Below are 23,658 nucleotides of genomic sequence, written 5' to 3' on the forward strand. Positions count from 1 at the left end.
TTAGGCTCCTCCGTGGAGCAGGGTCCGGCCTGCCAATGGAACGACATGCTGCAGAAAAGTGATTGAGCTTTCGGCAGAAATTGCAAGTTTTCCCCAGCGCGGGGCAAACATTAAACTGATGACTAGCGAAGTTGCAGTTGGGGCAACGACGCGGGCTGTCCCTCGCGGGTGCGGGAGCGCTACGCTGGCGTGGCAGGCCATCGTTCCGCCTGCGCCCAGCAGCACTGGCATAGTGAACATCTTGAGCAGCAGGTGTAGATACAGAGGCAACAGCAGCAGCCATACGAGAGGAATGCAAAGCCTCGTTTAAAGTCAGGTCAGGCTTCCTTAAGAGCTCAGCCCGTAGCTTCTCGTCCTGTAGACCGTGAACCAGGACATCCCTGATCATTTGGTCGGGGGTCACCGTGTCAAGGCGGCAACGCCGAGCCAGGTGACGCAACGAGGCAATGAAAGAGTCGATGTGCTCCCCGGGGTTTTGGCGTCTGGTGAAAAACTTAAACCGCTCAATGATGCAATTAGTGGGAATGTCACAGAGCGCGGTGAAATTAGCCAAAAGACATACCGGGTCCCGAGCATCCTCACCAGCGCCGTACTCGAACGTTTCCGAACGTTCCATGGCCTCCGGGCCAGCCAGGTTGAGTAGCAGATGTGCCCGCACCTCCGGGGTGGCATTGGCATGGGCGATCGTGATGTAATGCTCGAAATCGCGTTTAAAGACCGCCCAACGGTGCACGATGTCTGAGTCAAACACCAGCATATCAGGTTTGGGACACGAGTTAGCCATGACAAATAAAAGGGAAATTGGAACTGGGGGAAAGCAAACAAAAAAAAAAAAAAACGATAGACAGGAGGTGCGAATCCCACTTCTGACACCATGTAAAGACTTCCAAACACATGATGTCTTCACGACATGTTTTATTATAGATACTGGTATAAAACACACACAGTGCCCTAGCTGTCCGTGGTCTGTCACTGGAGCTAGAGAGAGAGAGAGACGTGGGGAGGCTACAGTTATACTGAAGATAATGGGGAGTGGTTAGTAGTGGTGAGGTCACTATGTTAAAGGAGCATGCACTGATCTACAGTGGTGTATCTCTGGAATTCTCTGCCACAGAATGTAGTTGAGGCCAGTTCATTGACTATACTTAAGAGGGAGTTAGGTGTGGCCCTTGAGGCTAAAGGGATCAGGGGGTATGGAGAGAAGGCAGGTACAGGATACTGAGTTGGATGATCAGCCATGATCATAGTGAATGGCGGTGCAGGCTCGAAGGGCCGAATGGCCTACTCCTGCAGCTATTTTCTATGTTTCTATGTCTATTGTCATGTGTCCCAGATAAGACAATGAAATTCTCACTTTGCTTCAGCACAACAGAATATAGAAGGCATCAATACAGAACAAATCAGTGTGTCCATATACCATTGTATAAATATATACACACATGAATAAATAAAACAGATAAAGTGCAAAGAAACTGATAAGAACAGAATAACAGAACATTGCAGCCATCTCTTCCACTGCTATGGACTTTTTTCTAATTATGTTTTTGCACCAATGTCTTCTTTTCAGTCTTTCTTTCACAATTGTGTGTAAATTATGTAATTTTGTGCATCGTCTGCCTTGATGTGACTGTGATGCTGCAGTTCTTGGGTCAGACAGTATGTCACAAGTGATAGGTGTAGAATCAGGCCATTCGGCCCATCTACTCCGCCATTCAATCATGGCTGATCTATCTCTCCCTCCTAACCCCATTCTCCTGCCTTCTCCCCATAACCTGTGACATCTGTACCTGTGTGACAATAATTTGTGCCTGTGACAATAAACGTGAACTTAATTTGATTTTTGCCTTGTGCAGGGTTTATTGAAATACCTCGAGAGGTGCTTCTCGGACCTGGAGCAGAGGGGTGTAGTGATTGGATATGATACCCGTGGTCAGGAGAAGAGCAGGTGTAGCAGTATGAGGTGGGTGCTATTAACGGGTGGTGGAACTTACTGGTGGAGTTGGCTCAATTGGCCGAATGGCCTAATTCTACTCCTATATCTTGTGAACTTGCGATGTCTTTTCGTTTCGCCAATAAAATGGAAAAGCAGTGCAAAAATGTGAACTGTTGTTTTCCAGCCCAAATTCAGGATATTCAGTGAGATAAGCTTTGTTTGCTCCATCTATTCAAAGTAATCCGACTACGGGTGCAGTCTGCACGGAGTTTGTACGCTCTCCCCATGACCTGTGTGGGTTTTCTCCGAGATCTTCGTTTTCCTCCCACACTCCGAAGACGCACAGGTATGCAGGTTAATTGGCTTGGTGCAATTGTAAATTGTCCCTAGTGTGTGTTGGATAGTGTTAATGTGAGGGCATCGCGAAGGCCTGTTTCCACACTCTACCTCTAAAACAAAACTAAACTAAACATGCAACTATCCTACACACTTTGAATTAAAAAAAATTCAAATAAAATGAGAATATTCAGAAATATTTAGACAGTAGTTTTACAGTCTTCCAAAAGAAAAAAAATGTTTACTTTGATATATAAATCATATAATAGTTGCCGCCTGATCTCTAGAATAATTTCTGCTTTTTTCCCCATATGAATATATGACCAATGTGACACTACTGGACCACCCAGCTGCTTTGATTTAAATGTTTGAGGGAGAATTGTACATGGACTGCCTGAAGTCTTCAGGGCCTGTCACACTTACGCGACCTTTACAGGCGACTGCCGGCACACGTGATAGGTCGTGAGAGGTCTCCTATGGTCCAAAGAGTCGTAGCGTCTTTCTGGTCGCCATTGAATTTTCAACATATTGAGAATTTCGGCGACCTATCACGGGTGCCGGCAGTCGTCTGTAAAGGTCGCGTGAATGGGACAGGCCCTTAAAAGTGCACAGCATGAACTTGTGAGGGAACTGGTGTATCATTTTGGATGCAACCTGGGTATTATTATGCCATGACGTACATGTCTTTCATGAAAGAGTGATTGGAATAATATTTACAAGCAGCTTTTTTTTAGTAGACAATGAGAAGAGTTACCAGGATGATGCCAAGTCTCGAAGGCCTGAGCTACAGAGAGAGGTTGCACAGGCTAAGGCTTTATTCAATAGACAATAGTTGTAGGAGTTGGCCATTCGCCCCTTCGAGCCAGCACTGCCATTCAATGTGATCATGGCTGATCATCCCAAATCAGTACCCCGTTCCTGCCTTCTTCCCATATCCCCTGACTCCGCTATCTTTAAGAGGCCTATCTAGCTCTCTTGGAGCGCAGGAGGATAAGGGGTGGTCTGATAGAGGTGTACAAAATCATGAGAAGAATAGATTGGGTAAATGCACAGTCTTTTGCCCTGTAGTGGAATTGAGAACCAGAGGACATAGACTTAAGGTGAGGAGGGGGAAGATTGAATGTGAACCTGAGAGGTAACGTTCTAAAAACAAAGGGTGGTGGGTGTATGGAAAAAGCTGCTGGGGTAGGGAGATGAGGCAGGTACTATTGCAATGTTCAAGAAACATTTAGACAGGTACAGTGATAGGACAGGTTTGGAGGGCCAAAAGCAGGCAGGTGGGACTGGTGTAGATGGGACATGTTGGTCAGCGTGGGAAAGTTGGGCCGAAGGGCCTGTTTCCACGCTGTATCACTCTGTGACTCTAATAAGATGCCGCTATGCATCTCATTACTTGCAGTTGGTGCATTTGGCGAATTATCATCCAATAAACTGAGGGCCTGACTGCCTTATTTAATTAATACATTTTATTTTTTAAACTTTAGTAATCTTTTTGTAAATTTTAGAAATTTGAAAGTCCGGGTGCCAGTGCATCCTACCATTTGAAACTATCATTAAAAAAACACGCTGGCTAGAGGTAACTTTTAACTGAGGGTCTTGTATGAGATAGAAAATAGACACAAAATGCTGGTAGACAAAAATGCTGGAGAAACTCAGCATGTGAGGCAGCATCTATGGACCGAAGGAATAGGTAACATTTCGGGTCGAGACGTCTGAAGAAGGTTCTCTTTCCCGAAATGTCACCTATTCCTTCGCTCCATAGATGTTGCCTCACCCACTGAGTTTCTCCAGCATTTTTGTCTACGTTGGATTTTTCCAGCATCTGCAGTTCTTTCTTAAACATAAAATGCTGGAGTAACTCAGCGGGACAGGCAGCATCTCTGGAGAGAAGGGATGGGTGACGTTTCGGGTCGGGACCCTTCTTCAGACAGAAATATGAGATAGAAATACAGATAGAGGATATAAAAGAGATGAACTTGAGTTTAGAGGATGCACGATGAAATCATAACTGGCTTATGGGATGATTTGCGTAGAATTAACATAAAATATAATTTAAATTTAAATAGGAGTGGTCACACAATCTGGAAGGGCAAGCACAAAAGTGATGAGTGTGCAGAGGATGTGGGAGTTTGTGAACACGTCTCAGCATGTCCTTGTTCTCTTCCTGTGATTATCCCTCGCGTGACATGGAAACGGTGCATTCCGCAGCAGATAATTACCTCTGCTTGTGAATGCAAATTTCCTTAATCTGTTCTGCAAATATGAGTAATTTATGAATGTGCCTAATAATGCAAACGTATATCTAGTTTAGTTTACTTTGGAAATACAGTGTGGAAACAGGCCCTTCGGCCCACCTAGTCCATGCCGACCAGCGTTCCCCGCACACTAACACTACCCATCACACATAACGGATAATTTACAGTTGTACCAAGCCAATTAACCTTTTGGGTGTCCTTGGAGTGTGGGAGGAAACCGGAGATCCCAGAGAAAACCCATGCAGGTCGTGGGGAACAAACAAACTCCACACAGGCAGCACCCGTAGTCAGGATCGAACCCGGGTCTCTGGCGCTGTAAGGCAGCACTCTAATCACTGCGCCACCGTGCCGCCCATACTTTTAATAAAATATATCAATTAATTCACCGTTCCTCAAAGCTCTCTATTCTAATATAAATGTATTGTTACCGAATAAATTGTGACATGAAAATTATTTTTTAAATTATTTATTGCAGGCTTGCCCAATTGACAGCTGCAGTATTCCTTGGCAAGGATATACCCGTGTATTTGTTTTCTACGTATGTGCCAACTCCATTTGTGGTAAGAATCGTTTGTGAGTTTATCTGCGCCTGATATTCCCTGATCTGGTTTTGGCAAATGGCGATTCCTCAAAATTTAAGATGGAGATAGGGGGAAAAAAAACAAAAAAAAAGCCTGGAGTATCTCACCCATCTCTGCAAAATGTGGAAGGGTGACGTTTTGGATTGGGAACCTTCTTCAGACCCAAATCTACTGACCCGAAACGTCACCCATCCTTTTTCTCCACTCGTGGGCGGAAATCCTGGGGGGGAAGGGGGGGCACGTTTTCCCCCCCCCCCCCCCCCCCCCCCCCCCTTTGAGAGGTGGGATACGATCCCCCCCCCCCATGTTTTGTAATCCGGACTTTATCAGACGCTTTCTAAGGGCTGAATCGGCCCATTCGCGGGGCCTTTCAGCGCCCCGCGCGGCTTAAAATCAAACTGCTGCATCGAGGCGATCAAGTCTCCCGATGTTGAAGCCTCCACCGGCCGATGAAAGGCCCCGCGAACGGGCCGATTCAAGCCCCACGGTTCGGAGCGGACGAAGCTGCTGTTGCTGGAGTTCAGAGTCGGTCACCAACCAGGTCAGCTTCCAATGTTACCGTCCACAGGGCCCACGGCCGAAGCCTTGCGTGTGTGCGCATGCGCACGCGCGCGGCTGCCAAGACATTGTGCCCCCCCGCCCCATGTTTTTATAGTGATTTCTGTGCCTGTCTCCAGTGATACTGCCTGACCCACTGAGTTACTCCAGCACTTTGTGTTGTCTGTCTTTGGTATAAACCAGCATCAACAGTTTCTTTCTACACATTTAAGCCCGTCATTTATTGAAGTCTTTATGACACCATAGATTAGCTGTTGAACATTCATGGGTGGGTAATGTCAAACGTTGACATTAAAGGGAAGAAGGTTTCCTCTAGTTTTCTTTTGTGCAGCCAATGAACTTATTATCATGAGACCTAATTTGTTATTAATGAACACTCCACTGACAATCTCAGTCGGAGCAATTACTTTGAATGTGGAAAATTTCACAAGGAATTGTTTTGTAGCTAAATCATGTTATTTGGGCAATGGAGAATGACACTTTTTATTCAACATCTTATGGAACTTTAGTTTAGTTTAGAGATACACCGTGGGAACAGGCCCTTTGGCCCACCGAGTCCGCACTGACCAGCGATCCCCGCACACTAACATTACCCTACACACACCAGGAACAATTTACATTTACCAAGCCAATTAACCTACAAACCTGTACGTCTTTGGAGTGTGGGAGGAAATCGGAGATCCCGGAGAAAACCCACGCAGGTCACGGGGAGAACGTACAGACTCCGTACAGACAGACAAGATGGAACCCGGGTCTCTGGCACTGTGAGGCAGCAACTCTACCCCTGCGCCAGCTCTACCGTTGCTGTACTATTGGATAGAACTTGGTGTTGTCCTTGTACTTTCTCATGGTTCCTTTACATTGAGCCGACAACTTAGCACTGAATCAGGGCATGAAGTTTGGAAGTCTGACTTGTAAGGTGAGGCTGGATAGGCTTTGTGTTTTTCCCTGCCGTCTGGGAGGCTGAGGTGTGACTGCATAGATGTAAAAAATCATGAGGGCAGAGTAGCAGAACAGTGGTATATGAATTTGGAAACAATTAAAAAAGACTTTAAAATTGGATAATCTATCACTCTTTCTTCCCATTGTAAATACCCTTCATTTAGTTACAACTTTCACTCAAATGGACTTCACTCAAATGACTTTTCAGATATTTGCAGCTTAGAGATTATGTTAAATCAAATACACAAGACTATAGAACTAGAGATCCAGAAATTCTTGATGAATGTTTGAATAAACAACCTAATACAGATAAATTAATATCTCATTTATAATATCCTATTAGATAGTGAAGTACCACCGACGGAATTATATAGGCAAACATGGGAAAATGAACTAGGCCAACCAATAATGAAAGATATTTGGGACGAAAGTTTACAACATATACATCAATGCTCGTTAAATGCCAGACACTCTTTAATACAATTTAAAGTATTACACAGATTATATCACTCTAAAACAAAACTAAATAGAATCTTCCCACAAATCTCTCCTATTTGTGATAAATGTCAGCATTTAGAAGCTTATTTCTCACATATTCGTAAACTGTATAAAAAATATATATAATTTTCTGGACGGATATTTTTAGAATAATTTCTGAAGTTGTCAAAACCAAATTGGTTCCCGACTCAAAACTACTAATACTAGGAATATCAGAACAATGCTTAACACTTACAACAAGCCAAAGAAACTTTCTCAACTATAGTATAATAACTGGGAAAAAATTTATATTAAAATTTTGGAAAGGTCCTATAACCCCCACAATTAAAATGTGGATTATGGAAATGTTGGAGACCTTACATTTGGAAAGAACTAGATTTGTCCTAATGGACAAACAAGAACTTTTTGTTAGAACATGGTCTCCATTTATTGACTATTTGAAGGGGTAGATTGGTTCAGCACGGGAACTTGACTGAAGCTCGAACTCGGGATTAGATGAAAGGATTTTACTTTATAATTTACGAACCTATCTCCAATGTTGTATTATTAGTTAATTATTCCATTCTTCTTTATCATGTTTTTTTTCTTTCTTATTCTCTATCTATAAAACAAAAAAACTAGAAGCAGAGTCAATATACAACTGCTAATATTAGCAATGTATGACTGATGTACATGAAATGGTTTTATTATGATATGCATTTGCTCCTAATAAAAATATTAATTAAAAAAAAAATAAAAAAAAAGTGCTGGAGAAAGTCGGCGGGTGCGGCAGCATCTATGGAGCGAAGGAAATTTCTAGCACTTTTGTCTACCTTCGATTTTCAAAAAAAAAAAAAGAGTAGCAGCATTCTCCCAGCGTAGGGGATTGATAGTAAAGTGTCTATCAATGAATCAATCTAAACCCAGAGGACATAGGTTTAATGTGAGGGAGTACGTACATGGAATGAACTGCCAGAAGAAGTGGCAGAGATGGGTACAATTATGATAATTAAAAGATGCTTGAGAGGTACATGGTTACGAGCTTAAAATACACTTGGGCAGGTCACGGATAGCAAAGGTTTGAAGGGATTTAGCCCAGATGCAGGCAAGTTGGGACAAGGAGCCTATGTCCGTGCTGGAGAACAGCAATTAGCAATGTCCACACACAGATCAGCTTCAGGCTTGCCCAGTATGGTCTTGTTTGCGCACTGAATGACTGGTAACTAATTCCACACGTGCTCCACACAAAGTCTGGGCGCAGTCCTTCTCATTCCTCAGGATAAGGAGGAATCCTTCTCATAATTAGACAATAGGTGCAGGAGTAGGCCATTCGGCCCTTCGAGCCAGCACCGCCGTTCAATGTGATCATGGCTGATCATCCACAATCAGTACCCCGTTCCTGCCTTCTCCCCAAAACCCCTGACTTTCGTATTTTTCAGCTTGAAATTGTGCATACTGTAGCGAGTCTTTTAACTTACACTTGAGTGCAACATTTATGCTTTAAATTGGATTAGATATGAATAAGGTTAGGATTTTAGAAGGGTCCTGGCACAAAACATGGTCTGTCCATTCCCTCCACAGATGCTGCCTGACGTGCTGAGTTCTTCCAGCAGGTCATTTTTGTTCAAGATTCTCAGATCTGACAAAGGCTCCTCCTCTACCTGGAAGGTTAACTGCTTCTCTTTATAAGCAGTAACCTGGCTAAATGTTTCCAGCATGTTCTGTTTTATTTCTGATCTCCACAATCTGCAGATTTAAAAAGAAAATATATTGAGAATTCATTTGGTAAATTGGCAATAGACACAAAATACTGGAGTAATTTAACTGGACAGGCTGCATCTCTGGAGAGAAGGAATAGGTGATGTTTCGGGTCGAGGCCCTTCTTCAGACTGATGTCAGGGGAGAGGGAGATACATAGAGAAGAAAGTGTAAGGTGTGAAAACAGGACAAAGGGAATGGAGATCAAGGAAAATGTAGAATAGTTCATTGTTAGCTGGGAGAAGGTGACAACAAAGCAAACAGAGGTAAAATGTAGACGGAGACAGTGAGACTGGTCGGAGAACTGGGAAGGGAAGGGATGCCGAAGGGAAGTAAGGGTTACTTAAAGTTAGAGAAGTCAATGCTCTTACCGTTGGGGTGCAGGCTACCCAAGCAAAATATGAGGTGCTGTTCCTCCCATTTGCACTGACTCTCACTCTGACAATGGAGGAGGCCCAGGACAGAAGGGTCAGTGTGGGAATGCGAGGGGGAGTTAGTGTTTAGCAACCGGGAGGTCAGGTAGGTTTAGGCATAGGATAGACAAAAAATGCTGGAGTAACTCAGCGGGACAGGCAGTATCTCTGGAGAGAAGGCATGGGTGATGTTTCTGGTCGAGACTCTTTTTCAGACTGTATCTGCATCTGCAGTTCTTTCATATCCTTAGGCATAGGGTAAATCAGCAAATTATTTATTGATTGTTAACTGCACTGTTTTTCCCCTTCCAGCCCTATGCTGTTCGGCAGCTTCATGTTGCAGCTGGTGTGATGATTACTGCATCACATAATCCCAAGGAAGACAATGGATATAAGGTACACAGTGTGGTGGCTGGTTGATTTACAAACACCTTATGATTTGGTCCTGCGGCTTACTTTTGAACACCTTTGGTGTTGGTTTGTTATTGTCACGTGTATCGAGGAACAGTAGGAATGGGTGACGCTTTGGGTCGAGACCCTTCTTCAGACTGATCAAATATTGAAGGCGGTCACGGTGGTGCAGCGGTAGAGTTGCTGCCTTACAGCGAATGCAGCGCCGGAGACCCGGGTTCGATCCCGACTACGGGTGCTATCTGCAGCAAGCAAGAATGTCATTGTTCTATCTGGGACACATGACAATAAAACACTCTTGACTCATGAGTGGCACAGCAACACACCCTTCAAACCCAACTTCGACCAAAGTGCCTCATCTAAGCTAGTCGTATTTAGCCCACATCCCTCCAAACCTTTCTGCTCTTGGCTTCCTCCATTGCCAATGTGAGGCCACACACAGACATGAAGAACAGTATCTGTATTCAGCATCTTTGGAAGAGTTGCTGCCTTACAGCACCAGAGACCCAGGCTTAATCTGACTATGGGTGCTGCCTGTACGGAGTTTGTACGTTCTCCCCGTGACCTGCGTGGGTTTTCTCCGGGATCTCCGGTTTCCTCTCACACTCCAAAGACGTGCAAGTTTGTAGGTTAATTGGCTTGGTATATGTAAAAATTGTCCCTAGTGTGTGTAGGATAGTGTTAATGTGCGGGGATCGCTGGTCCCCGCGGACCCGGTGGGCCGAAGGGCCTGTTTCAGCGCTGTATCTCTAAACTGTATAGCCCCCTATTGTACTCCCTGTACACACATGACTGTGTGGCTAGGTTCAGCTCCAATTCAATAATTAAGTTTGCTGATGACACTGTGGTGGTGGGCCTGATCTCAGACAACGATGAGAAGGCCTACCGGGAGGAGATGGCTGATCTAGCACTCTGGTGCCAGGATAACAACCTCCTCTTGAACATCAAAAAAAACGAAGTTTTGTGTGCACTTTTGGTCCCCTAATTTGAGGAAATACACTCCATTGAGGATAAATGAGGATGCAGCGGATAGGGTTCCAAGGTTTTTTAAATATGGCGGGACTGTCACATCTCTGAGAGAATGGATGGGCTCACACGCCTCAGCACTCGTGAGTAAGGCAAGAGGAGCGCCTTATACCACCTCAGGCAATTGAGGATTATTCAGAGGTTCCGAGGACCTACAGTGCTAGAGGCAGGATACATCTTGTCCGATGTTTACCATCTGTTTGGGAATTGCTCTGCCACAGTTCTCTGCAGAGAGTTTATTGTCGTGTGTCCCTGCATAGGGACAATGAAATTCTTGCTTTGCTACAGCGCACAGAACATAGTAGGCAACTACAGAGCAAACAAAATCATGGGAGACCTCTTCCACCCCTGCAACGGACTGTTCCAGCTGCTACGGTCAGGCAAACGCCCCCGTTGCCATGCGGTGAGAACGGAGAGGTTGAGAAGGAGTTTTTCACAGAGGCAAGAGCTGTGGAAACGCCTATCTCAGAGGGACTAACTCTACAGAACGTTTTTCTCTGGATTTATTCAAAAGAATATGTGTGTTAGATTGTGTTTTAATTTGTTTGCGGAGTTTGTTGTTTGTCTTTTGGACAAAAGGCAGCGAGCATTGCCACTTTCATTTCACTGCATTGTCGTATGTGTATCAGACAAATAACATTGACTGGACTTGACTGGACTTTTGCACGCAACAAAAAACTTTTCACTCTACCTCTGTACACGCGACAATAAACGAAACTCAAACCCTTCCACAAATAGTTATCGATGAGCGTTACTTTAATTATCCTAACAATACTTCACACCTGGAGTATTGTGTGCAGTTTTGGTCCCCTAATTTGAGAAAGGATATTCTTGCTATTGAGGGAGTGCAGCGTAGGTTTCCAAGGTTATTTCCCGGGATGGCGGGACTGTCATATGCTGAGAGAATGGAGCAGCTGGGCTTGTACACTCTGGAGTTTAGAAGGATGAGAGGAGATCTTGTTGAAACTTATAAGATTATTAAGGGTTTGGACACGCTAGAGGCAGGATACATGTTTCCGATGTTGGGGGAGTCCAGAACCAGGGGCCACAGTTCAAGTTCAAGTGAGTTTATTGTCATGTGTCCCTGTATAGGACAATGAAATTCTTGCTTTGCTTCAGCGCACAGAACATAGTAGGCATTTACTACAAAACGGGGTACTGATTGTGGATGATCAGCCATGATCACATTGAATGGCAGTGCTGGCTCCCATGCTGTACTGTTCTGAGTTCTAATAGCATTCTTCCAACGTTCTGATTTTGGGTGGCGAGTTATTAATGTTAGTGTTTTCTGAGTCATTCGTAACTGTCGCTGTATGTCATGTTGTTGCTTGTGGGCAGAGCACCAAGGCAAATTCCTTGTATGTGAATACTTGGTCAATAAACTTACTTACTTACTTACTTATGCTTCTGTTCCACAGGTGTATTGGGAAAATGGCGCACAGCTTGGTGCTCCTCATGATAAGAGAATCCTGCAGTGTATTGAGGAAAACCTGGAGCCTTGGCAGGAGTCCTGGAACGGCAACTTGTCTGATGTCAGCCCCTTGCGGCAGGATCCTCTGAATGAAATCTCTGCACTTTACATGGAAGATCTGAAAAAGCTGTGCTTTCACAGGTTAGAGCTCGCAATTGTAGAGACAAGCAGCTGCAGACGCTGGTTTACGCAAAAGGAAGTAACTCGACGGGTCAGGCAGCATCTCCGGAGAGCACGGATGCGTGACGTTTCTGGGTCGGGGTGCTTCTTCAGACCCCCAAACCCCCTCCCCCACAATCGGTCTGAAAAAGGGTCCTAACGTCTGTCAACTGTCATATGCTGAAAGAATGGAGCAGCTAGGCTTGTAGCTGAAAGTTAGAAGGATGAGAGGGCATCTCATTGAAACATATAAGATTGTTAAGGGTTTGGACACACGCTAGAGCCAGGAAACATGTTCCCGATGTAAGGGGAGTCCAGAACCAGGGGCCACAATTTAAGAATAAGGGGTAAGCCATTTAGAACGGAGACGAGGAAACCCTTTTTCACACAGAGAGTTGTGAGTCTGGAATTCTCTGCCTTAGAGGGCGGTGGAGGCCGGTTCTCTGGATACTTTCAAGAGAGAGCTAGATAGGGCTCTTAAAAATAGGGTCAGGGGATATGGGGAGAAGGCAGGAACAGGGTACTGATTCTGGATGATCAGCCATGATCACATTGAATGGCGGTGCTGGCTCGAAGGGCCGAATGGCCTACTCCTGCACCTATTGTCTATTATCTAACACCATCCTACAAACTAGAGACAATTTACAATTTTTACTAAAGACAATCAACCTACAACCTAGAAGTCTTTGGAGTGTGGGAGGAAACCGATGCACCCGGAGAAAACCCACGCAGGTCACGGGGAGAACGTACAAACTCCGTACAGACAGCACGCATGGTCAGGTTCCAACCCGGGTCTCTGGCCCTGTGAGGCAGCAACTCTACCGCTGCGCCACAGTGCCACTCTTGCATGATTTTGTTTTCATCTAATTTTCGTACACCTGTGAGCAAGAGACCTATAGAAAAATATATAACATATTGCCAGTCTTATTCAGTCTGTCAAACCTTATACATCGGAATTGAACACTATTTGCAATTCCTCAGCTCCCTTATCGAACTGATCAAGATTCCACCGTAATTTTTGACAACTATTTAACTGTTTATGATATTGCAAAATACTAACCATGCCTTATACATTCTCATCCAAATTGTGTAAATAAATGATGAACACCAATGGGCAACAATAATTTGATCATCTTGAATTGTTCTGGTGCTATCATGATTGCTTGAAATTCTACTTCACACAAATTGTAAATCTGGAACTCACTTCCACAGCTTTTCACAGTACCTCGGTACACCTGATAGTAAACTGAACTTAACTAAAACAGAAGCTGCCGAAACTCAATGCACACTGAAAGTTTCAAAACTGGGTTTTTAGCGGACAGTTAAAGCCCTTGTCCCACGGTACGAGTTCATTCACAGAGCTCTCCCGAGTTTGCCCTGATTCGAACTCGGAGATTTACGGTAATGGCCACTCGTTGGTACTCGGGGCTCTCGTGGACATTGTTCAACATGTTGAAAAATCTTCACGAGTCTTCCCATGCTTACCTGCCGTTAGCGTTACGAGCCGCTAAGAGACGTCCCCGAGCTCCGACGTACCCGCTACGTTCTTTCTCCGTGCTTACCACGAGTTTGATTTTTTTTAAACTTGGGAGAACTCTTGGAATTAACTCGTACCATGGGACAGGGCTATTAAGGTTTATTGAATTCAGGTGTACAGAAGCAAAGTGCGGCATGGTGGCGGAGCGGTGGAGCTTCTGCCTTACAGTGCCAGAGATCCGGGTTCGATCCCGATTACGGGTGCTGAAAATAGACAATAGGTGCAGGAGTAGGTCCCCTCCCCCCCCCCCCCCCCCCCCCCCCCCCGCCCTCACACCAGTCTGAAGAAGGGTCTCGACCTGAAACGTCGCCTATTTCCTTCGCTCCGTAGATGCTGCCTCACCCGCTGAGTTTCTCCAGCATTTTTGTCTACCTTTGATTGTCCAGCATCTGCAGTTCCTTCTTAAACTTGTAGAACATGTTAGTGTTTTTGGACTGGGAGTGAAAAATCAATCATTTTGAAACAATCATTCCTAGTGCTCAAGGCAATTATTGATTACCAGTGCAAATGAGCAGAGAATTAGGTCAGGTCTGATGCGTCTCCAATGGAGATCAATCCCTCATTTAATCTCTCCAGCTAGCAGCTGCTGTGGTTTTGAAATCATTTATTGAAATTTTTAGGCTTTCATTTTGAAAAGCCAGTACTCGCCCTCGCCCTCGCTGCGTACAGGGAAAGATGTGACCTTGTCATCAGCAGCTTGCTTGTGGCGAATAAATTATGCAAATGTTCAAGGGTGTCATTCTCTTTTCCTCTGTTCTGCACCCTCCCATGTGTCAGGGCTGAGAGTGTCAATGGTCTTTTTTTTTGCCAACTGCATCAAGTGGCACAGCTGGTTTGCCCAAAGTCTCACGGATCTCGGGTACTGTCAGTGTGGAGTTTGCACGTTCAGGCTTCCTCCAGGTTCAGTTCAATTTAGTTTAATGTCAAGTGTAGCGAGTGAAAGGCTTTTGTTGCAGACTAACCAGTCAGCGGAAAGACAATACATGATTACAATCGAGCCGTTCACAGTGTACAGATACCTGTGCAAAAAATCTTCACGAGTCTTCCCGTGCTTACCTGCCGTTAGCGATTCTTCCTGAGTAGCGTTAGCGTTACGAGCCGCTAAGAGACGTCCCCGAGCTCCGACGTACCCACTACGTTCATTCTCCGTGCTTACCACGAGTTTGATTATGGAATAACGTTTAGTGCAAGGTAAAGCCAGTAAAGTCTGACCAAGGATAGTCCGTCAGTCACCAATGAGGCATATAGTAGTTCAGAACTGATCTCTAGTTGTGGTAGGATGGCCTTGCCATCCCAAACACGTGCGGGTTTGTAGGGTAATTGGTCTCTGAACAAGTGTTCCCAGTGTGTAAAGAGTGGATGAGAAAGTGGGATATAGACTGGGTATTGAGTAATGAGGAAGGGTTACTTAGCAGTCTTGTTGTATGTGCCCCGTTGGGCGAGTGACCATAATATGGTTGAGTTCTTCATTAGGATGGAGAGTGACATTGTTAATTCAGAAACAATGGTTCTGAACTTAAAGAAAGGTAACTTTGAGGGTATGAGACGTGAATTGGCCAAGATTGACTGGCAATTAATTCTAAAAGGGTTGATGGTGGATTTGCAATGGAAGACATTTAAAGACTGCATGGATGAACTACAAAAATTGTTCATCCCAGTTTGGCAAAATAATAAATCAGGGAAGGTAGTGCATCCGTGGATAACAAGGGAAATCAGGGATAGTATCAAAGCGAAGGATGATGCGTACAAATTAGCCAGAAAAAGCAGCATACCAGAGGACTGGGAGAAATTCAGAGACCAGCAGAGGAGGACAAAGGGCTTAATTAGGAAAGGAAAAATAGATTATGAAAGAAAACTGGCAGGGAACATAAAAACTGACTGCAAATGTTTTTATAGATATGTGAAAAGAAAGAGATTAGTTAAAACAAATGTAGGTCCCTTGCAGTCAGAAACAGGTGAGTTGATCATGGGGAACAAGGATATGGCGGACCAATTGAATAACTACTTTGGTTCCGTCTTCACTAAGGAAGACATAAATAATCTGCCGGAAATAGCAGGGGACCGCGGGTCAAAGGAGTTGGAGGAATTGAGTGAAATCCAGGTTAGTCGGGAAGTGGTGTTGGGTAAATTGAATGGATTAAAGGCTGATTAATCCCCAGGGCCAGATAGGCTGCATCCCAGAGTACTTAAGGAAGTAGCTCCAGAAATAGTGGATGCATTAGTAATAATCTTAAAAAACTCTTTAGATCCTGGAGTAGTTCCTGAGGATTGGAGGGTAGCAAACGTAACCCCACTTTTTAAGAACGGAGGGAGAGAGAAAACGGGGAATTACAGACCAGTTAGTCTAACATCGGTAGTGGGGAAACTGCTAGAGTCAGTTATTAAAGATGGGATAGCAGCACATTTGGAAAGTGGTGAAATCATTGGACAAAGTCAGCATGGATTTACGAAAGGTCACATGTCTGACGAATCTTATAGAATTTTTCGAGGATGTAACTAGTAGCGTGGATAGGGGAGAACCAGTGGATGTGGTGTATCTGGACTTCCAGAAGGCTTTCGACAAGGTCCCACATAAGAGATTAGTATACAAACTTAAACCACACGGCATTGGGGGTTCACTGTTGATGTGGAAAGAGAACTGGCTGGGAAACAGGAAGCAAAGAGTAGGAGTAAACGGGTCCTTTTCACAATGGCGGGCAGTGACTAGTGAGGTACCACAAGGCTCAGTGCTGGGACCCCAGCTATTTACAATATATATTAATGATCTGGATGAGGGAATTAAAGGCAATACCTCCAGGTTTGCGGATGACACTAAGCTGGGGGGCAGTGTTAGCTGTGAGGAGGATGCTAGGAGACTGCAAGGTGACTTGGATAGGCTGAGTGAGTGGGCAAATGTTTGGCAGATGCAGTATAATGTGGATAAATGTGAGGTTATCCATTTTGGTGGCAAAAACAGGAAAGCAGACTGTTATCTAAATGGTGGCCGATTAGGAAAAGGGGAGATACAGCGAGACCTGGGTGTCATGGTACACCAGTCATTGAAAGTAGGCATGCAGGTGCAGCAGGCAGTGAAGAAAGCGAATGGTATGTTAACTTTCATAGCAAAAGGATTTGAGTATAGGAGCAGGGAGGTTCTACTGCAGTTGTACAGGGTCTTGGTGAGACCACACCTGGAGTATTGCGTACAGTTTTGGTCTCCAAATCTGAGGAAGGACATTATTGCCATAGAGGGAGTGCAGAGAAGGTTCGCCAGACTGATTCCTGGGATGTCAGGACTCTCTAATGTAGAAATCCTGGATAGACTTGGTTTATACTCTCTAGAATTTAGGAGATTGAGAGGGGATCTTATAAAAACTTACAAAATTCTTAAGGGGTTGAACAGGTTGGATGCAGGAAGATTGTTCCCGATATTGGGGCAGTCCAGGACAAGGGGTCACAGCTTAAGGATAAGGGGGAAAATCCTTTAAAACCGAGATGAGAAAAACTTTTTTCACACAGAGAGTGGTGAATCTCTGGAACTCTCTGCCACAGAGGGAAGCTGAGGCCAGTTCATTGGCTATATTTAAGAGGGAGTTAGATGTGGCCCTTGTGGCTAAGGGGATCAGAGGGTATGGAGAGAAGGCAGGTATGGGATACTGAGTTGGATGATCAGCCATGATCATATTGAGTCCAGGCTCGAAGGGCCGAATGGCCTACTTCCTGCACCTAATTTCTATGTTTCTATATCATAGAACTAGTGTGAACAGGTGATCAGTGGTCAGTGTGAACTCGGCGAACTGAAGGACCTGTTTCTATGCTGTATCTCTAAACTAAATTACACTTAGATTATCAAGGGAGTTCTTCATGCATATGGCGTGCACAGCCTAAAGTTGTAGGACAACTTGCTCTATTTGATCTTATTTGACTGTGCACGCTAGGTTAATTGCATTCGTAGAAACAGGACGGACCACGTGAATGTTGCAATCTCCCACCCAATCAAGGGATCTTTGTTACAGGAAGAAAATAACTTTCATTCAGTTCCCACCTTTTTAAAACATTACAGAGCCTCAGTATTACATCTCTGTTTTTGTATTACAGTCCTCTTGATGTAAATGCTAGCATTGAATTTGCCTTCCTTACACTTGTTCCATAACCAATGGACAGTTCTGCGTTTTTCTTTAGTTTTTAGATTAGAGATACAGTGAGGAAACAGGCCCTTTCCGGGGTCCGCGCCGACCAGCGATCCCTGCACATTAACACTATCCTATACCCACTAGGGAAATTTTTTACATTAGCAAACCGATTAACCTACATACCTGTACGTCTTTGGAGTGTGGGAGGAAACCGAAGATCATGGAGAAAACCCACGCAGGTCACGGGGAGAACGTACAAACTCCGTACAGACAGCATCCGTAGTCAGGATCGATCAGGGTCTCCATTCGTTGTAAGGCAGCAACTCTACCGCTGCGCCACTGTTTCTCTCTCACTCTCTTCCCCCCTCCATTTCCCTCAACACCATTCCCCCTCTCTTGCAATGCTATGGTGTATTTTCTCTTTCTAATTGTTTTTGCATTAAACTCTTGTTTTTTGCAGTCTTATCCTTTTGAATGTTATATGTACTTTATGTATGATTTGTTTTGTGTGTGTGTGTCTATATCCCTGGTGCCACTGGAAGTGACATTTCCATGTATCTGTATCCACTGTACTCTTGTATTTGGCAATAAACTCAACTTGAAACTTGCCTGGATCTCCTAATTTTCCCTCATCCTTTCTCCTACTTCTTTCTCCTTTTCTTTTCCTAATTACCACTCTTTAAATCGATTTCCGTTTGAGCAGAAATTAAGGTAATGGGGAGAAGGCAGGAGAATGGTATTGAGAGATTGGCTGATCATGCAGAGTCTCTTGCCCAGAATAGGAGAATCGAGGACCAGAGGACATCGGTTCAAGGTGAAGGGGAAAAGATTTCATAGGAATCTGATGGTAGACAAAAATGCTGGAGAAACTCAGCGGGTGAGGCAGCATCTATGGAGCGAAGGAAATAGGCGACGTTTCAGGTCGAGACCCTTGAAACATCCCCTATTTCCTTTGCTTCATAGATGCCGCCTCACCCGCTGAGTTTCTCCAGCATTTTTGTCTACCTTCGATTTTCCAGCATCTGCAGTTCCTTCTTAAACATAGGAATCCGAGGGGTAACCTTTTCACACAAACGGTGGTGGGTGTATGGATCAAGCTTCCCAAGGAGGTAGTTGAGGCTGGGACTATCCCATTGTTTACGAAACAGTTAGACGGGTACATGGTTGGGACAGGTTTGGAGGGATATGGACCAAGGGCAGGCAATTGGGACTAGTGTAGCTGGGAGATATGGGCAAGTTGGGCCGAAGGGCCTTGTTTCCACACTGTATCACTCCATGACCCTATGATTGAATGGCGGAGTAGACTTGATGGGCCAAATGGCCTAATTCTGCTCCTATGACATGAACATGAAAATAAATTCTGTGCATTGTAGTATATTACCCACATATACAGTTTTCAGATGTGCCTAAACCACCACCCTGACAGCACGTTTCAGGCACTGTGTAAAAAAAAAAAAAAACTTGCTCCGCACATCTTCGTTAAACTTAGCTCCTCTCAACTTAAGACTATGCTCTCAAATATTTGATATTTTCACTCTGGCGGTAAAGGTTCTGACTACGCTATCTACGCCTCTCATAATTTTATTTACTTCTATCAGGTCTGCCAGCATTTCAAGGAAAATAATTCCAAGTCTGTCTAAAGGGCCTGCCCCACTTGGCGATTTTTTTCGGCGACTGCCGGCATCATTGACTGACGTATCAGGTCACTGAAAAATTTGCTCCAGCACTCTGTGAAACGTCACCTATCCATGTTCTCCACAGATGCTGCCTGACCCGCTGAGTTACTCCAGCACTCTGTGAAACGTCACCTATCCATGTTCTCCACAGATGCTGCCTGACCCGCTGAGTTACTCCAGCACTCTGCCATTTTTTCCCTTAGTTCCATGCTGGATTTTTTTTTACCCATTGTTAATTCTACAACAGCATTTATGTTTCTTCTTGAGGACACAATGGAACCTGTGCCTTCCATGTGCCCATTAATAGGAAGATTAAACAAGAACTTACCAGTTTGAAGTTTGATCTTTATTTTATGAGGAGTTACGATGACGGATTACGTGAAGAAGCCCGCCAGCCCACATGCGCGTCAATCTCCAAAACAGCGGTGTGAAATCGTAGATAACAGTTATTGAACTGATTATAGGAAGATTCGAGAAACTAGAACTACCACATAACCTTTATGAAAAGAGGGTTGGGAGCAGAGGACACGTAATCCCTCATCGTAACTCCTCATAAAAAAGATCAAACTTCAAACTGGTAAGTTCTCGTTTAATCTTCCTATTTTATTTAGGAGTCACGTGAGTGACTACGTGAAGATTTCAGTTGACCAGAAATGCTTGAAAAACTAATAATGCATTCAGACACGACATAGATTTAAAACATGCTGATGCTAATAATAAGCAAATCACAAGCAAATAGAACTTAAACTTGAGTTGGCAAACGAACCCGGCCTGGCAATCGGTTTATTATAAAAGGTTTGGAAAGTCCGCTCATTTGACCATCCTACTGTCGCTAGGGTGTGGTCCAGCAGAACCTCCATGAACCTTGCTGCTGATGTTATCGCAACCCTGGTGGAGTGAGATTTAAAAACATCAGTGTTCACTCCTGCACAAGCCAATACATATCTAAACCATCTGGAAATGGACTGCACTGAAACCCTCTTGTGTGTTTTTTTGTGGCTAACGAACATTGCCAGCTCTGTGCCTCTAAGTTTCTTTGTAGCCTTAAAATGTTGATGAATATGTGTGACAACACACACAATCCATGGTCTATGGGATATGCCAGAAATTCCAGCTTTAGGCCCAACTTTAGGATATGCCAGAAATTCCAGCTTTAGGTCTGCTTAGTTTAATAACTCATTTACATAGAACGTTATTATGTTGGTAGATATAACCATTCTGTTCAGATTCAATTTCAATTTTAATTGTCATTGTCAGTGTACAGTACAGAGACAACGAAATGCAAAATGCTGTTCAGCTGTAGCTTATGCAACGACTGGACGCGTTGCGCTGAACCAGCGCCATGAGCAAAAATAAGGATGTAGCTGGGGCCCACCGGCGAAGTAGTGTTAACACAATGTTAATATCCCATACTTCCGTGTACCTGGGCCTGGGAGAAATTGTGTTAAAGATATCCTTCATAAATCTGGATATCAGATGGTGAGACCCGACAGAGTGGGTCCCGATCCCTGCAGCAAATATGATGAGAAGGCACTTTTGGCACAGTTAATGGCACTATAACTTAATTTTTTGTCAAAGACCCATTTGAAAATGAACTCCAAGACGTCAGTTATCCGCGCTGTATTATATGTTATATTAGCATTTAAACAACACACTTCCCATCTCCTGATGAGGAAATGTACTGCTTTTTTGGTGCTATCCCTGCAAGCTGCAGTGAGCATGGTTCGGTCTGACAACCCGAGCCCCAGGAACGGTCTTCTTAGAGTCTGCAAGTCATGCAGAGGATGGCTTCCCGAGTCATGGGATGAACCAGCAAATTTTTGTGTTTAGAAATAACCATATACGGTTCTATTATCATTCCCAACATCAGCGGGAACCATGGCTGCATAGGCCAGTCAGGCACTACAAAAATGCCTGACGCGGAATCTTGCTGGATTTTTTGCAAGATCCGACTGATGAGGCAAAATGGAGGAAAGGCATAAAAGAACATTCCTCCTCCGTGTAGCGAGAATGCATTATCGCCACTGGCCCTGGGTGTGGCTCCCATGCCACATTTTTGCAACAGGTGATTGAGCCTAGACGCAAACAAATCGATATTCGGTGTTCTATATCGAGCAACAATGTCATTGATTTTATGTGACGATACACCAGCGCCAAATGAGGTTAGGTAAACTATCACAGGATACTAACTTGATTCCACCCATGTGATTAATATATGCCACCACCATAGTGTTATCAACTTGTAGTTGAGCATACAGATTATGCATATTCACACAATAAGCCTTTAAACAAATAGAATGCCCCCCCCGTGTCTCTAGGTAGTTGATACTATATAACTGAAGAATTGGTAGCTCATGCACATCCCATCTGCCTCTGTTACTGGAGCAATGCTGAATACTGTTCGTCCAGCATTGTAACTCTGATAGCTTCAGCTGGTAATAGCATAGGTCTGTTGACAATTACCTAAATGGTACTTGAGAGCTTGCTCATTTGCACATTGTAAGTTCTGATAATGCAAAGGCCCAAATTGCGCAGCTGGAAAAACAGCCACTATATTGCCAATTACACTAGCCACCTGACGAATAGAAGGCTGCTTCATAACAACAAGGTTGTTACAGGCTTCTATTAATTCTAATCTCTTTCCCCCGGACAGTGTCACAGACAAATTAATAGAGTTAAAGGTAAATTCGAAATAATCAATAACTCTAGTTGGTATCAACTTAAATTAACTGGATGGATGAGAAACCTCAATTTCTCAAATATTAGTTTCACGGCTGAAACAGCTAATTTAGCCAAATACAGCGTTTTAGAATATCATCCTGATAGGCCATAACAATGTGTTTTTGAGCTCTGAGCAGCCCAAGCACCGGCTTTAGTAATTTGGTAAATAACCTGGGAGCTGAAGTTAGCCCATTTTGCAACGCTTTAAACTGCTATCATTGCCCCATCCAGCTAAATTTCAAATATCTCCGATGATCCCTGTGAATGGGAACTGAATAGTATGCATCTTTGAGATTGATGCATGCCATAAAGCATCCTTTGAGAATCAGTTGTTGGACAGTAACAAAGTTTTTCATTTTTAAATGTCTATACTGCACATATGAGTTAAATCAAGGATGATCCGACATCCTCCATCTTTCTTTTTTGGAGGCGCAGGGTGTCGTCGCCGAAACGGTGAAGCTTTGCTCATCGTGGGTGCTTTAATTAACCCGACAGCTTTTGCTTCCTCATCCAGATCTTTTACTTGTTTGGATATCTGCTTGTATATCCAAACCTTTTTGTTTGGAATGAATAAATGACCAACTTGGTGTATATAGTATGGGTGGCAATGAGTTAAAGGAAAGTTCAATTTGGAACCCTTTTATACTGTGCAGTATAAACTGATCTGATGTTATCCTATTAACATTTCATCAACTTGTAACTGGTCCACACAACCCATGTTTTGGAAAGAACCAGACCCACCTACCTCCATGGTTACCGGTGGTCTTATGGTAAGCCCAAAGGCACCTGATGCGGGTTCTATTTCCGTCCTCGAGATTTGGAGGGTAGGACAGCTGGGGTGCGTGGATGCGCATTTTCCCTGAGGGCCGGCTTGTGCCTTGGCCTAGAAGACCAGAGAATCTGCCCAGAGAATCAGCTTTCGAGCTGCCACCAGCGTCAGTGAATCGCTTACTGCTGATGGAGGCGTAGGGGTGTTGTCGCCAAAACGATTAAGCTTTGCTCGTCGTTGGTACATTGATTAGTCCGACAGCTTTTGCTTCCTCATCCAGGTCTTTTACCTGTTTGGGTAGGTCTTCCCCGAAGAGAAGATTCGGCGGCTGGACATTGCTGGCCTTGAATAAGCCTGCAAATTTGGGAGTTAAGGCAAGTCTGATGGCGAACTTTCGAAAGCAGTTCATTTCGAAGTATGCATTGCACATCTACGCCAGGGCATTCTTCACGTGGTCACACGTGACTCCGAAGTAAAATAACCTTCTGAATCAACTGCCCGCATTTTTCACCGTGTATTGTCA

At 44.2% G+C, this 23,658-nt stretch overlaps 1 protein-coding gene across 2 annotated transcripts in view; it reads left to right on the plus strand.

The window, feature by feature from the left end:
- Nucleotides 1-23,658, plus strand: part of pgm2l1 (phosphoglucomutase 2-like 1) — a 97,537-nt gene that overhangs the window by 32,361 nt on the left and 41,518 nt on the right. For both annotated transcript variants that reach the window (XR_008723667.1, XM_055637422.1), the window contains exons 3-6: nucleotides 1,854-1,960; nucleotides 5,000-5,084; nucleotides 9,566-9,649; nucleotides 12,109-12,302. Coding sequence is in view for 1 of the 2 variants with exons in the window: in XM_055637422.1 (XP_055493397.1) it covers nucleotides 1,854-1,960; nucleotides 5,000-5,084; nucleotides 9,566-9,649; nucleotides 12,109-12,302 (470 nt within the window). In the remaining variant the exon portion in view is untranslated. The remainder of the gene's footprint in view (nucleotides 1-1,853; nucleotides 1,961-4,999; nucleotides 5,085-9,565; nucleotides 9,650-12,108; nucleotides 12,303-23,658) is intronic.

Source organism: Leucoraja erinacea, chromosome 6 (assembly GCF_028641065.1).
Source record: "Leucoraja erinacea ecotype New England chromosome 6, Leri_hhj_1, whole genome shotgun sequence".
NCBI lineage: Eukaryota > Metazoa > Chordata > Chondrichthyes > Rajiformes > Rajidae > Leucoraja > Leucoraja erinaceus.